This window comes from Camellia sinensis, chromosome 11 (genome assembly GCF_055761805.1).
Source record: "Camellia sinensis isolate YWXY chromosome 11, ASM5576180v1, whole genome shotgun sequence".
NCBI lineage: Eukaryota > Viridiplantae > Streptophyta > Magnoliopsida > Ericales > Theaceae > Camellia > Camellia sinensis.
The window spans coordinates 24,161,316-24,174,392 of record NC_138971.1 but is presented as its reverse complement, the minus strand read 5'-3'; the positions used below and the strand labels follow the sequence as shown (position 1 = coordinate 24,174,392).

At 33.9% G+C, this 13,077-nt stretch overlaps 1 protein-coding gene across 1 annotated transcript; it reads left to right on the top strand.

Annotated features, from left to right (window-relative positions):
- Window positions 1–292: 292 nt before the first annotated feature.
- Window positions 293–10,518, top strand: LOC114294313 (protein NRT1/ PTR FAMILY 8.3-like). The gene is made up of 5 exons (XM_082893671.1): window positions 293–443; window positions 4,230–4,334; window positions 4,419–4,636; window positions 7,029–7,585; window positions 9,469–10,518. Exons 1-5 carry the CDS (start codon window positions 380–382, stop codon window positions 10,289–10,291), a joined length of 1,767 nt encoding a protein of 588 aa, XP_082749797.1. The 5' UTR covers window positions 293–379; the 3' UTR covers window positions 10,292–10,518.
- The last annotated feature ends 2,559 nt before the right edge of the window (window positions 10,519–13,077 follow it).

The following is a 13,077-nucleotide window of genomic DNA, read 5'->3' as shown; positions in this document are numbered from 1 at the left end:
AAATTTTAAATTCAAGATTTTAAATTTCATTAAAAACATAATTATTATTTAAATAACATACATATTATGATATTAATTTTTTAAATAACATACATATTATGATATTAATTTTTTTATTATTTATTTTTATTATTAATTATTTAAATTGTGCACATATACACGTTCCCGTATGCCGTCCACTATGTATTTTAAGACGACAAAAAACATAAAAAAATAAAAAATATAAAAATAATGAACAAATAAAATAAGCCGAAGGAGTAATATAAATAATAGCGTGTAGAGTATGATTACTTCTGTCTCTCTGGAATCTGTATCTACCCCATCTACTACGTAATTTATTTAGAGAGATAGAGAGGGAGAGAGTTGTTGGTTGCTGCTAATGGGTACGAAAGAGGATGAGAGATTGGAGGAGAGATTGCTCTTGGAAGATGGATTTCCACAGATACTTTCGAAGCTTTGATTCAAATTTCTAGAACAAAACTTATAGATGATGTATTGCAAAACTTGTCCTAAAACTTTTGACAGATTTTTGAAACAGAATCAAATTTCAATGGAAGATGGATATCCAATACTTTTTTGCTTTTTTACTCTTTTTAAGTTTTTATAGATGTATAAGAGCTTTAACAATCTTTCTTTCTTTCTTTCTTTTTTTTTTTTTTTGGGTCAAATTTGAGTGAAAATTTAATTAAAAGCTTTATATGAAATGAAAATTTGGCTCAAATTAGAAAAAAAATTTAGAGTTGGTTTGGCATTGACTAATGTAACCAACTTTTTTATGTTAGGAAATTTTTTAGCCTCCGTTTGGGAAGTGGGTTGGCTTTTTGGCTATTTTAGCCTGGGCTAAAAAATTTGGTTTGGGAAGGGCTTTTTAGCTTTTTGGCTTTTTTGACTTTTTTTGTGAGAGAAGAGTGTAATGATTATGGGTTGGATGTGATGTTTTGTTTGTTATGACAAATAGCCTATTTTGTTTTTTGTGGCTAAAATATCCAAAAAAGCCCAACCAACTTCTTTCCAAACGGTGCCTAGTCAAACTTTTTTAGTCTGGTTTGGTTTTATTTTTAGATGTTTTTTTACTTTTGTAATAAAAAAAGTGTAATGATTATAAATTTTAACGTTTGTAATTAATTTTATTTTTCGTGATTATTTAGCCCAATAAATGCCAAACCGGGGCTTAATTAAAAGCTTTATATGAAATGAAAATTTGGCTCAAATTTGAGTAAAAGTTTAATTAAAAGTTTTACAACTTAAAATATAAGTGATTATAAATTATTTTAATTTGGGGTTAGGTTAGGTTATTAGGTTGACTTCTGCGTATAGCTATTAGGTAGAAATAATTTAGATAAATTAGAAAAAAAAAATTATTATTTAAAAATGGAGAGAAGTTGTTTGAACTTCTGTCGTTTTTTTAGATTCCATACGTTTTGTTTGGGAAGTGGGTTGATTTTTTGGTTTTTTGGCTATTTTAGTCTGGGCTAAAAAGCTTGATTTGGGAAGGGTTTTTTAGCTTTTTTTGATTTTTTTTTTTGGTGAGAGAAGAGTGTAATGATTGTGGATTAGATGTGATGTTTTATTTTTTGTGGCTAAAATAGTCTATTTTGTCTTTTGTGCTAAAATAGTCAAAAAAAAGTCCCAAATAGCTCTTCTCAAACGGAGCCTACCAAACAAGGTGAAAAGACGTTCCAATCCTTAACTTTTCTTCTCTCTTTTTCTTTTTTTTTTCATAAAATCTTTTGGAAAAATTGCAAAACTTATCCTAAAAATCTGTTTTAACCATTTTGAAAAAAGAAAAGAATCTTCAGTCCTTAGTCCTTTTAAAATTTCATCAAAATTGAGAAAAATTATGAATTTTGGAAATTTGGTGAAGGATTTTGTTCATCATTGATTTAGTGAAAAAATTGCCTCTTCCTTGATTTCATACAGATTTGATAAAATGGTTGAAATGCACTTTTAGCCATTTTTTCATCCAATTTGAATTTCATGACAAATTTGATGAATGATTTGAAGATGCTCCAACTCGAAGGACAAGGTTTCCGTTTTAATCATTTTGAAACCTTTTGAACTGATTTTGGTTTAGTTTTTTTTTCTTTTTCATGGGCAGGATTTTCCTGTATTGACGTCTGAAATTTTAGGCCCTGTAATGGGAGCATTGTTTAATTTGTTTTGCTCCCACTAACAAAAATTCTGAACTTTGTTCTATGAAGACCTGTTTTAGGGGAGTAGCCATGGAATGCAAATATGAAGAGAGATAGGAAACCTATTTTGGTTGAAACCCATAGTTCAGTTATCCTAATTTGTGTAGAGACTGAAAATAAAAGTCCTGAATTGGTTGCTAGAACTGAATACCAAAATCAGTTTGATGGTTAAGCCTACTTCATTAATACCATGCAAACGTTCCGAAGGCATACCATGTAATCAAATACAATAATTGCTGCAATATTTGAACTTTATAAAGCTAAAGCATTCTAAGAAATGTGAATTTGAGAAAAATTTTGATTGATCGGTGTAAGAGGGGTTAACTTGAGCCCATTAAATTAATTGAGCTCAATCGGAGTCCAGTCGGAAAGCCCAAAATTAGTGGGCTTGGAAAAATTATTGCCAAGTAGGCTAAAGTGAATTCTATTGAACAGGTCTACGAGAAAGTCAACAAATTGGGTTGAGGAGGACGTATCAAACTTATATTTCTAAAGAGAGCCCAACAAACCCATCCGAGGAGGGTTAGATCGTATGGGCATTCAGAAGAATTAATTGGCGTGCGCTCTTGAAGAGAGATAATTTTCAGAAGAAGTGAAACTTCAAAGGAGATCTATTCTCGGAGGTAATTACTTTATCTCTAAAATATTCGGATCCACGAACGCAGAGGCTTATTGAGCTTGGACTTGAAAGGGTTCAAAGCAATCCTAGTGATCCGATGCATTTTTGGCTTCAAAAGGATTCAAATGCAATCTAGAAGTCACTTCGTTAATGAGTCCCAGAACACTTGCAGGTTCGAAGCCTTTCGGAATCGATGCACCAGAACCATGGGCGTGATGAAATCTAAACAAAGGACCTAATCCCGAGGATGGTGGGTGGAAATAAATTCACTCTTCGATTAAACTAGCCTATACCTGGGTCGAGGTGGCACGATTTAGAAGTTTCCTAAGACTCGGCAATATTTGCGGTAGGGCGTTTTCTTGAACTACCTATGACCCTTCTGCGACAGGACGTCCTTTGGGACTACACCTGACCTTTGGAAACCATTGGTTAGGTGTGGCTAAGAAGAATGGTTCACTGAGATGTTGATCTACTCTTTGGGATTTTTCTTATCCTCGGAAAGGTCACCTCTTCGAACAAAGTGGTTAGAGAGAATATGTTATCCTATATCATGAGGTGTCTATAAATAACACCCACCCATAGCTTTACAATGGGGATGATTTTTGGAGAGATAATTTTTGGGGAGAGAACTAATCTCTCTTTTTCATTATCTACCTTGAGAGTGAAAGTGGGAGATCCATGAGAGAGCCTTGCCATTATTCTCTCTCTAACTATTTTGTCTTCTTCTTCACCCAATCTCTTATCTCCATCATCTCTTTCATATTGTGTTTCTAGTTGCAATTGTTGAAGAATCTAAGCCTCTCTTATCATTTGTAGAGAATTCGGATTTTCAAGCGATCTTTGAAGATCTTCAAATTTTCCGGCAAATCTTCGAATTTTCCGGCAAACCTTCAAAGTTACCGGCTATTTTTCTGGTGACATTTGAATTTTCTGGCAACGTTCTTGGACCCTCACATACAATCGGAAATAAAAAATAGTTGTACCAATATGTCAAACAATTAATTGTTAAAAAGACCTATCTGGTGGTGAATTGGCTCATCTAACACATTCAATGTTTTCATTCTTGCTGCTTTGCACATTGTTCATTTTGTTTCAATGTATTGGAATGACAAATAACATTATTTACAAAACTTAGCTATTTGCTAGTAGTTGTTACAGTAGCTGCATATTAAGGTGGTTCAGACAAGATTGTCATCTGCATGCACTAAACATTATATAAAGGATGTCAAAAAATTAATAATAGGTCGGAAAAACTACCCAATTGTAAAAACTTAAGAGAAAATCTCTCTCTCTCTCTCTCTCTCTCTCCCTCACACGCACGCACACAACACACATGCACACATAACACGGGAAATTACTCTGCAAGGTTTATATACTAAAAAGTTTTTGCTTTCTGCCTTACAACTTACGTCTTCAGAACGCAAGCAGTGGACTGTACACTGGAGATGGTTCAGTTGACATCAAGGGGCAACCTGTGTTGAAGAGCAACACTGGAAACTGGAGAGCATGCCCCTTCATTCTTGGTAGTTGCTAAGTCCATCATTCTCCATATTTTTTATGTTTCTGATGTTCCATCTTTCCTTCTAATAGCTGTATATTTAAAACAGGTACTGAATGTTGTGAACGTTTAGCTTTCTTTGGGATTGCTACTAACCTAGTCAGCTATCTCACCAAAACAATGCATGAAGGAAATGTCTCTGCTGCAAGAAATGTTTCCAATTGGACAGGCACTGCCTACCTAACACCGCTTATCGGAGCAGTCTTGGCAGATGTATGTTGGGGAAGGTATTGGACAATTGCTGTCTTCTCTGCAATTTATTTTTTGGTAAGTATGAACTGAAGTTCCCAATGTTCTAAATACTTAGTTCAGAAAGAGATGGCGATGATACATAAACAACTTCAGCTCTTTAATCATTGCTTTGATCCTTATTTGTGTTGGGCATGCATTACGTCATCTTAAAGTTTTCTGATAAAGGCTTGCTTGTTATTTGAATGTTCTTGTAGCGTCCGATTATGTGTTACCTACAGCTTTCTGTTGGAACCATATTGGCCTATTGTCGGGCCACAATCCATTCTAGATGCTCGTGACTTTATTAGTTATTGGTGGTATTTCCTAGGTGTACCAATCATCTAGTCTGGTATCACTTGAATGTATGAATCACAGTGGTAGTGGTTTCAAGAATAATGAGTTAGCAGTCAGCAACTTTACCAACAGCATGGTGCAATGGCAATAGACCTAGTTGTGCCAATTAAACTGGGGATTTATCTATAAGGATAAAAGGACTAATAATCTAGACATTTTATTAAATCAGGAACGGGAGAAGAATTATATGTGATGAAGGTTGTTTGATCGGTTGACTACCCTCTTTTGTGAATTTTATTACTTTGTTTTACCCTGTCTTCTTTTCTGATAATAATTTTATGGTAACTCTCAGTTCTAGAATGTTTTATTTCACAAGTATTTTTATTACTTAATTTGAAAACAGGAAAGGAAGTTGGAACAAATTTATGGACAAATTTAATGTTCTGAAAGTGATTTGGATCATGTCCCAGTTGGGGTTTTCATATTAATTATGATCCATCCAACTTAGTTGGGATATGGTTGTTTTTTTTTTTTTTTTTTTTTTTTTTTTTGGGGGGGGGGGTGGACCATGGCTAGGTATGTTGGCAATGATGGGAAATAATGAGTCTTTTATGTGTTCTGTCCATTGTTGTCGAATTGTGAATTGTTTTGCTAAAATAGTGAACTGTGAGATTCATTTTATTTAATATGATTTATGATTTTATATTTATAAACATATAAAATTACACATAATATTTAAAATGAAGTAAATATCAATATAAATAAATTGTATGTCTGTATATACACATAAAATCACATATAACTAATTGATCTCTTCTATATATCTTGATAGTTTGGCAAAAATGACATCGATTTATGCATTATGTAAACAAAATAAAAAATAGACATGAATTTCAATGAATTGCAAGTTGAGTCGTACAATTCACTCAATTTCCGACTCAACAACACAACTCAAGTCATTTTTGTTGAAACTCATGTCGAGTCGTATGAATCAAATAGTGAATCGTACGATTCTGGAAACTATTGTTTTGAAAAGCGCACCTAAGCGGGCGCCTAAGCTCAAGGCGAGGCAAGGCGCAGCTCTGTGCCTCATGCATAGCGAAGCAAGTCGAGGCGACATAGAGGAGGCGCAGCTGAGGCGATGAGGCGTGCACTTTTTTCTGAGGCTTTAGGCATGCGCTTTTGGCGCTTCATGTTTCTTCTACTGCTAGAGCCCATCTGGTTTTGGTGTGAATACCCACATGGAATAAATTCTCATTTACAATATAAAATGATCAAAATGTGGGTCAAAAAAGCAAACGCGATCTCGATCTCTGAGACGACGAAGGTTCGACTCTTGTTCTGATCTTTGAGACGACAATGGCAGCGGAGACGACGAAGGTTCGATTTCTGTTCTCATCTCCTCTGGTACGACTTTTCCTCTTCTCTCTCTAGTCGAAAAAAACCCTCCTCATCTTCTCTCTCGCTTTTGTCTCGCTCAATATCGCTCTCTCTCTCGCCTTCTCTCTCTCTTTCTCTCGTTTCTGTCTCTCTATCTATCTTCTTGATTCATATATATATATATATATATATATATATATAATATATTATATAATACCTATTATATAATATATAATATATAATATATAATATACTTATAGCTAATATATAAAATATAATTGATTCATATATATATAATATTATATAATATACTTATAGATAATATATAAAACATAATATATACTTATACATAGTAATAAAAAAATAAATAAACACATGTATGTAAAATAAAATAAAAAAATTAATTGAAACACATTATTTAAAAAATATAATAAATAAATAAAATAATATATATATATTAAAAAAATTAATTGTTTTTTTTCTTCTTCTCTTCCCTTATTAAAAAAATTAATAATATACATATTAAATATTTGCTTATCTTGAAAATTGTGCTATATTAATATTTTGCTTAACTTCTATAACTTGCGCCTCGCTTCGCACCTCAACGCCTAGGCTCCAGGTGACCTTGGCGCCTCGATGTGCCTAGAACTTTTTAAAACACTACTGGAAACCATGGTTCTTTCCTCTCAAAATTTTCAAGAGTGGCTTTCATCTATATCTCTCTTACGTTTTTGAACTTTGTTATTTTGTGAAGGGAATGTGCACATTGACTCTAACAGCCACAGTTCCTGCGCTGAAGCCAGCTGAATGTGTTGATTCCATATGTCCTCCAGCTACTCCTGCTGAGTATCTGTTATTCTATCTTGGGTTGTATCTGATTGCACTAGGAACTGGCGGGATCAAACCATGTGTTTCCTCATTTGGGGCAGATCAATTTGATGATACCGATCCTAAAGAGAGGGCAAAGAAGGGATCTTTCTTCAACTGGTTTTTTTTTTCTATCTATTTAGGTGCTCTTGTATCAAGTATTTTAATTGTGTGGATTCAAGAAAATGCTGGGTGGGGCCTGGGTTTTGGCATCCCTGCATTGTTTATGGGCATTGCCATTGTAAGTTTCTTTTCAGGCACTCCACTATATAGATTTCAGAACCCGGGGGAAAGCCCTCTTACAAGACTTTGCCAAGTTTTGGTTGCATCATTCCGCAAGTGGAATTTGGAGGTCCCTACGGACACTATTCTCCTGTATGAAACACCAGACAAAACCTCAATAATTGAAGGAAGCAGGAAACTGGACCATACCAATGATCTGAAGTAAATTTTTCCCTTGTTCTCCTAGTTTAAACACTTCTATCAATTCTTACCCTTATTAATACAGAGTGCATAGCTTCAGTGGAGTTCTGGTGTGGTTGTTTAGTTTTGCTGCTGCTGCTGTCAGCTAAGTGGGTTGTTCTGTGGGTTGTTCTGTGGGCTTGTTCTGTGGTGTATTGGGTGTTGTTTGCTATGCGTAGGTTGCTGTGGAGGTCTTTGTGGCTGCAGTGTATTTCTGATGTTGGCTTATGGTTGGTCTGTTACTGGTCTGTCGGTTTTTTGTTGTTCTCTTCTGTGTTTCTCTTCTTCTTGGGTTTGGTTCCTCACCAAACTCCTGGGGTGAGCTAGCTTGCTGCTTTTCCCCTCCTTTTTTGATGTAATTTCTGGTTTTGTTTGGTTTTTGCATCAATAAAGGTTCTCTTTTGCTGATCAAAAAAAAAAAAAAAAAAAAATAATCTGTTTTCAGTTTTCTTCTGCCATCTAGAAGTTTATCAATTGATTTACAACTTAAACGTATTTATAGGGTGTTTTGGGCATTGTACATAAGTAGGGCCTTTTATATTTTTGCATTGAACACACATGTTGGTTGTGTAAATGGGATCACCACCATAATTATTCATATACTGGTAGTAATGAGATTATATGATGCGTATATGAGATTATATGATGCTCTTTTGTGAAGTTTTGAGAGTCTTGAGACTAGGTAATAGGTTTAATGAATTACCTTTAAAATTTACTAGGTTTACCTCAATTAGTGTATGAAGACACAATAGGAAGCTTAATATCCATTAGGTGTCCTCATTTATCCTCATTTGTTTTGTCATGGTTCTGTAACATTATAGTGGGATGGTAATTATTGCTTTATTTAATGCAAGTCATTTTTTAAAAATATGTCGTTTATTTTATTTTTTTCATTTCTTTCAGTGTGGTTATTTAAGGCGTTATGAAAAAAATCATTGTTTCATAAACAAATAATTTAATTTTTGAGCTTGGATTCAAAAAATATTATTTCATGTGAGATGTACCTGAAATGCAATCTTAAAGTGGAAGATGGAGGGGTTTCTAGTAATGTGGTCTTTCTATGGTTAGTTTTATGAATTCCTTTCATTGAGTCCTCTCACTAGTTGTTTATTGAGATTGGCTTTATATCTATGGACTAAGAACAAGGATTGGAAGGCAAATGAAAATTACTGGGAAGATGCAGCAGTGTGATAAAGTATGGTATGATTTGTCAGCACAGAAGTAATAGGAAGTTCTCTGATCTATTTCATCTCTTTAAAATAGTTTATTTGTGTATAATTAAATAAATCTTAAATTCCTGATTTTGGAAATTGTATCATCCTAATGATTTTCTTTAAGGAGACTACTAGTGACAGGTTTAGTGGGAGGGAATCTGTTTGATTTTTCTAGAAATAACTGTTCATTTGTCCGTTTGATTGGAAACATGCATGAAACAATAGTGTAAAACCCAAGTTCCAATGTTTCTTTTTCCTTCCGGCAACATGTCCATTTCCTAGTAGACCAAAACCACACCCCAAAATGAGAATTTGATCCTTCTGTTGGGTTTGGGGAGGGGTTTGTACTTGGACGACTCAACATGATAAAATGAGAGTTCACCACTGCATTTTTCTTATTTTTATTTTATTTGTAATCATGCTTTGTATGATATGTTTTCTCTTGGCAAAAAATGATTTGTTATGTATGAAATTATGAACTATCTGAATACTTATAATTATCTCTTGTACTGTCATCTTTTTTTTTAGACTTCTACAATACTTTTACTTTATGATAGTTTGTATACTTGATTAATTCTCACCCATTTGTTTCCCAGATTATTCACAACAAATTCTGTCATAGCTTCAGTAAAACTATTATCCCTTCTGTAGGTGCCTTGACAAAGCTGCGGTAATTACAGACATTGAGAACAAAAATGGGGACTTCTCCAATCCATGGAGGCTTTGCACTGTAACACAGGTGGAGGAACTAAAAATATTGATTCGCATGTTTCCAATTTGGGCTACTGGAATCATCATATGTGCTGTTTATGCACAATTGGGCACATTGTTTGTTGAGCAAGGGATGATGATGGACAGGACCATTGGTTCCTTCTCCATTCCTGCAGCCTCTCTTTCAGCATGTGACGTCATAAGCGTTATTTTCTGGGTCCCTGTTTACGATAAGGTCATCGTCCCTATTGCGAGGAAGTTTACTGGCAGAGAGAAAGGCTTTACAGAGTTGCAACGTATGGGAATCGGCCACTTTATTTCAGTACTATGTATGGTGTCTGCTGCTTTGGTGGAGATGAAGAGATTGGCACTTGCACAAGCCCTGGGATTGGTTGATGAAAATGTTCCAATACCACTTAGTATCACGTGGCAAATACCCCAATATTTTTTGTTCGGTGCTGCAGAAGTATTTACATTCATCGGGCAGCTTGAGTTCTTTTACGAGCAGTCACCGGACAGCATGCGTAGCTTGTTTGTTGCATTGTCCCTTTTGACGACTTCCATGGGAAGCTACTTGAGCTCTTTTATTCTTACTGTAGTGACATCTATAACAACCAAGGGTGGGAAGGCTGGATGGATACCGGATAACTTGAATGAGGGCCATCTCGATTATTTCTTCTGGCTTGTGGCTGCACTCAGCGTAGTAAACTGGGTGGTTTTTGTCTTTTGCGCCAAAATGTATAAACCAAAAAAGGTCTTGTAAGTACCTTTTTTTTTTTTTTTTTCCTTCAAGTGTTGGGAATATGATCTGTGTATGTTTCTGGAATTTCATATTTCCATCCAAGTTCCAAGAAGATGTTTGTAACATAAATGTTGTAGAAAAGGTATTTGTTTGTAATGTAAGTACTATGCATTTGCGTTTATAGGCTGTAAAACTTTCATTCTGTCATGATGTAAAATTAATAAAAAAAATACATGAAATTGTTTGAATCTTTCTGGTTATTTGCATTCACATTTTGTTGGTACAGGGAGGAAACAAAGTGCTTTATATTGGCCAGATTATGTTTTTTGATCTGTCGCCAGTGTTAAGTGTGGAGCCTAATTCAAGACTTTGAAGGCTCGCTCGAGTGGAGTCCTTAGGCTGCTCAAGCGGAGCTTCTTGGCCACTCGAGCAGAACTCAGGGAAGACCGCTGGATCATTCTGCTTGGGCAAAGACAGTGGCACCTGAGAGCGAAAATTAGTGTTTTGTCTAGATTTGATCTTTCTGCAGTATTTTCTTCTTGTTTTAGGATTTGGTCTTTCAGCACTATGTCATATATATGTACTTCATATTAGATAGAGTTTTGTGATCATATTGAGAGAGATACATTAGTAAGAGATTACTAGAGAGAGTTTGTGAATTTGATTATTTGGATACGAGAGACTTGTTATAACCCCTTTTATTCTAATCTTAGTGAAATTGTAATGATTTTGTTGACATAGCCCTTGAATCACTTAAAATCTCTTACAATGCTTGCTCGAGCATTTGGTTTTCTTCCTTTTCTAGACCTGTTGTGTTTCCGTGATTGTTTACTCAACTCCAGTGCTTGGTATTATTTATATGAATACCATAGCACCTAGCACGATTTTTATTTATTTTTTCATTATGATGGACTTGCCAAGAAAACTTTAGGCTATATTTGATTCAAAGATTTTGAAAGGGATTTGGAAAGGAAAAATGACTTTTTTCTAAATTCTTCTCCAAATTCTTGAACCAAACACAACGTTAGTGTCAATTGCTATCAGGTGAGTGAGCAAATATTGAATATAACGGCTATATTATATGGTGGTATCATCATTTAATGAGCAATTTTAATTTATGATAATGATTGTGGGAGACAATGATTGTCCACTTAATCTATTTGTAACTTTTTATTGACCAATAACACTACATAAAATGATATCATTATAATTTTATTGGCTAGTAATATCACGTAAGACGAATGATATCGTCATTACACTCAATATATTTTTGGATGGTATCATCAACTTTTTATACATAGGATGATATTATGTTACACTCAACATATATGTTTCTAAGCGAGGAAATGGGAGATCAATAGCAAAAACTGTCCTAAACAACAACCACCACACAAAACACAAACACGCGATCACATTTATGTTCTTATGATGTTTCTTTTTTAGGGTTACTCATCTGTTTCTACCATTTTATCTTTATATCTAATGTGCTGATTTAATTGTCAACACTGCATTGGCAACTTGAGGACTAATCGTATCTCTACCTCCTACGGATATTCATACATTCATTCAAATTGTAACATTATTTATTATTTAATCGAATGACTCCATCATTCAAATTTTGAGTTCATGCTTTTTAATGGCCCTTGATTAAAGAGATATATCAATTTGAGGTTGATTTTTATGTTCGGGCCAATTTAACAGTGTAAACGAGCGGTAAGGCATACGTGTTCTATGGGCTGAAGCCTTAGTTTATGGAAAAATGATTGGGAGCTCTAATAAAGGAGCTTTAATGAGTTTTAATGGGAGTGGATCTCACTGTAATGTGATATTTTGGCTTTGATTTTATGTTTTTTTATTTTTTTTTTATTTCATGCTACATCATTAGAGCTCAATTAGAATTCCAAAATTAGAAGGATGTATCATTGCTCTAGTTCACGGCCGGTCATGTCTTGAATTTGGCGTGTGACATTCAGGTGTACTAAAATAATATATATTACTTTAGTATATTATTTTATTTAGGTCATAATTATCTTATTTGGGTCATTTCAACTCTTTATCACATCATTTTAAATTCAAATCATTTTCATATTTTTTCGTAAAAAGTCAAAAGTATATTTATTTAGATCATCCCAAATACTCATTTTGTAAACTTTGTCGAGCAAATTATTTTTGAAAAAAATGAAGCTAATCAAACACAATTATACATATACTAGTAGTAATGAGATTATATGATGCTCTCTCGTGGAAGTGTTGAGAGTCTTGAGACTTTATACTAACAATCTTATTGAATTACCTTTAAAATTTAATCTATGAAGCATGTGTATAGATAGTAGTACGGTACCAGTATGGTATAGGTATGTGGATATGGTAAAATCTAAAAAAATTAGGTTACTTGTACTGCTTGGTATGTTCATGACAAATATTTATTTTTAATTTGAAATAATGCAAAAATTAGTTAAATGGTTTTATTGGTTAAGATCCAATCTACAATTCACATTTAAGACCAAAAGTAAGATATAAACTAAAATTAAATGTCATTATATTAAATAACTTAAAAACCAAAGCTTAATTTTAAAATGATGTTCAGGATTAAAAAATGTCCAATCAAACTAACTCCACCTCTGTATAGAAGAAAACACTATTATGGTTGAGCTACAGCTTGAATATATACTAGATACATTTGCGGTACGAAAAAAATTAAGAAACAAAAATTTTAAATACGTGTTTCATGTACCTAGTCAATTACCATGTCAATTTCCAGTCAATTACCAATACCCACTCCGTGTACATCTTTGTCTAAATACCCA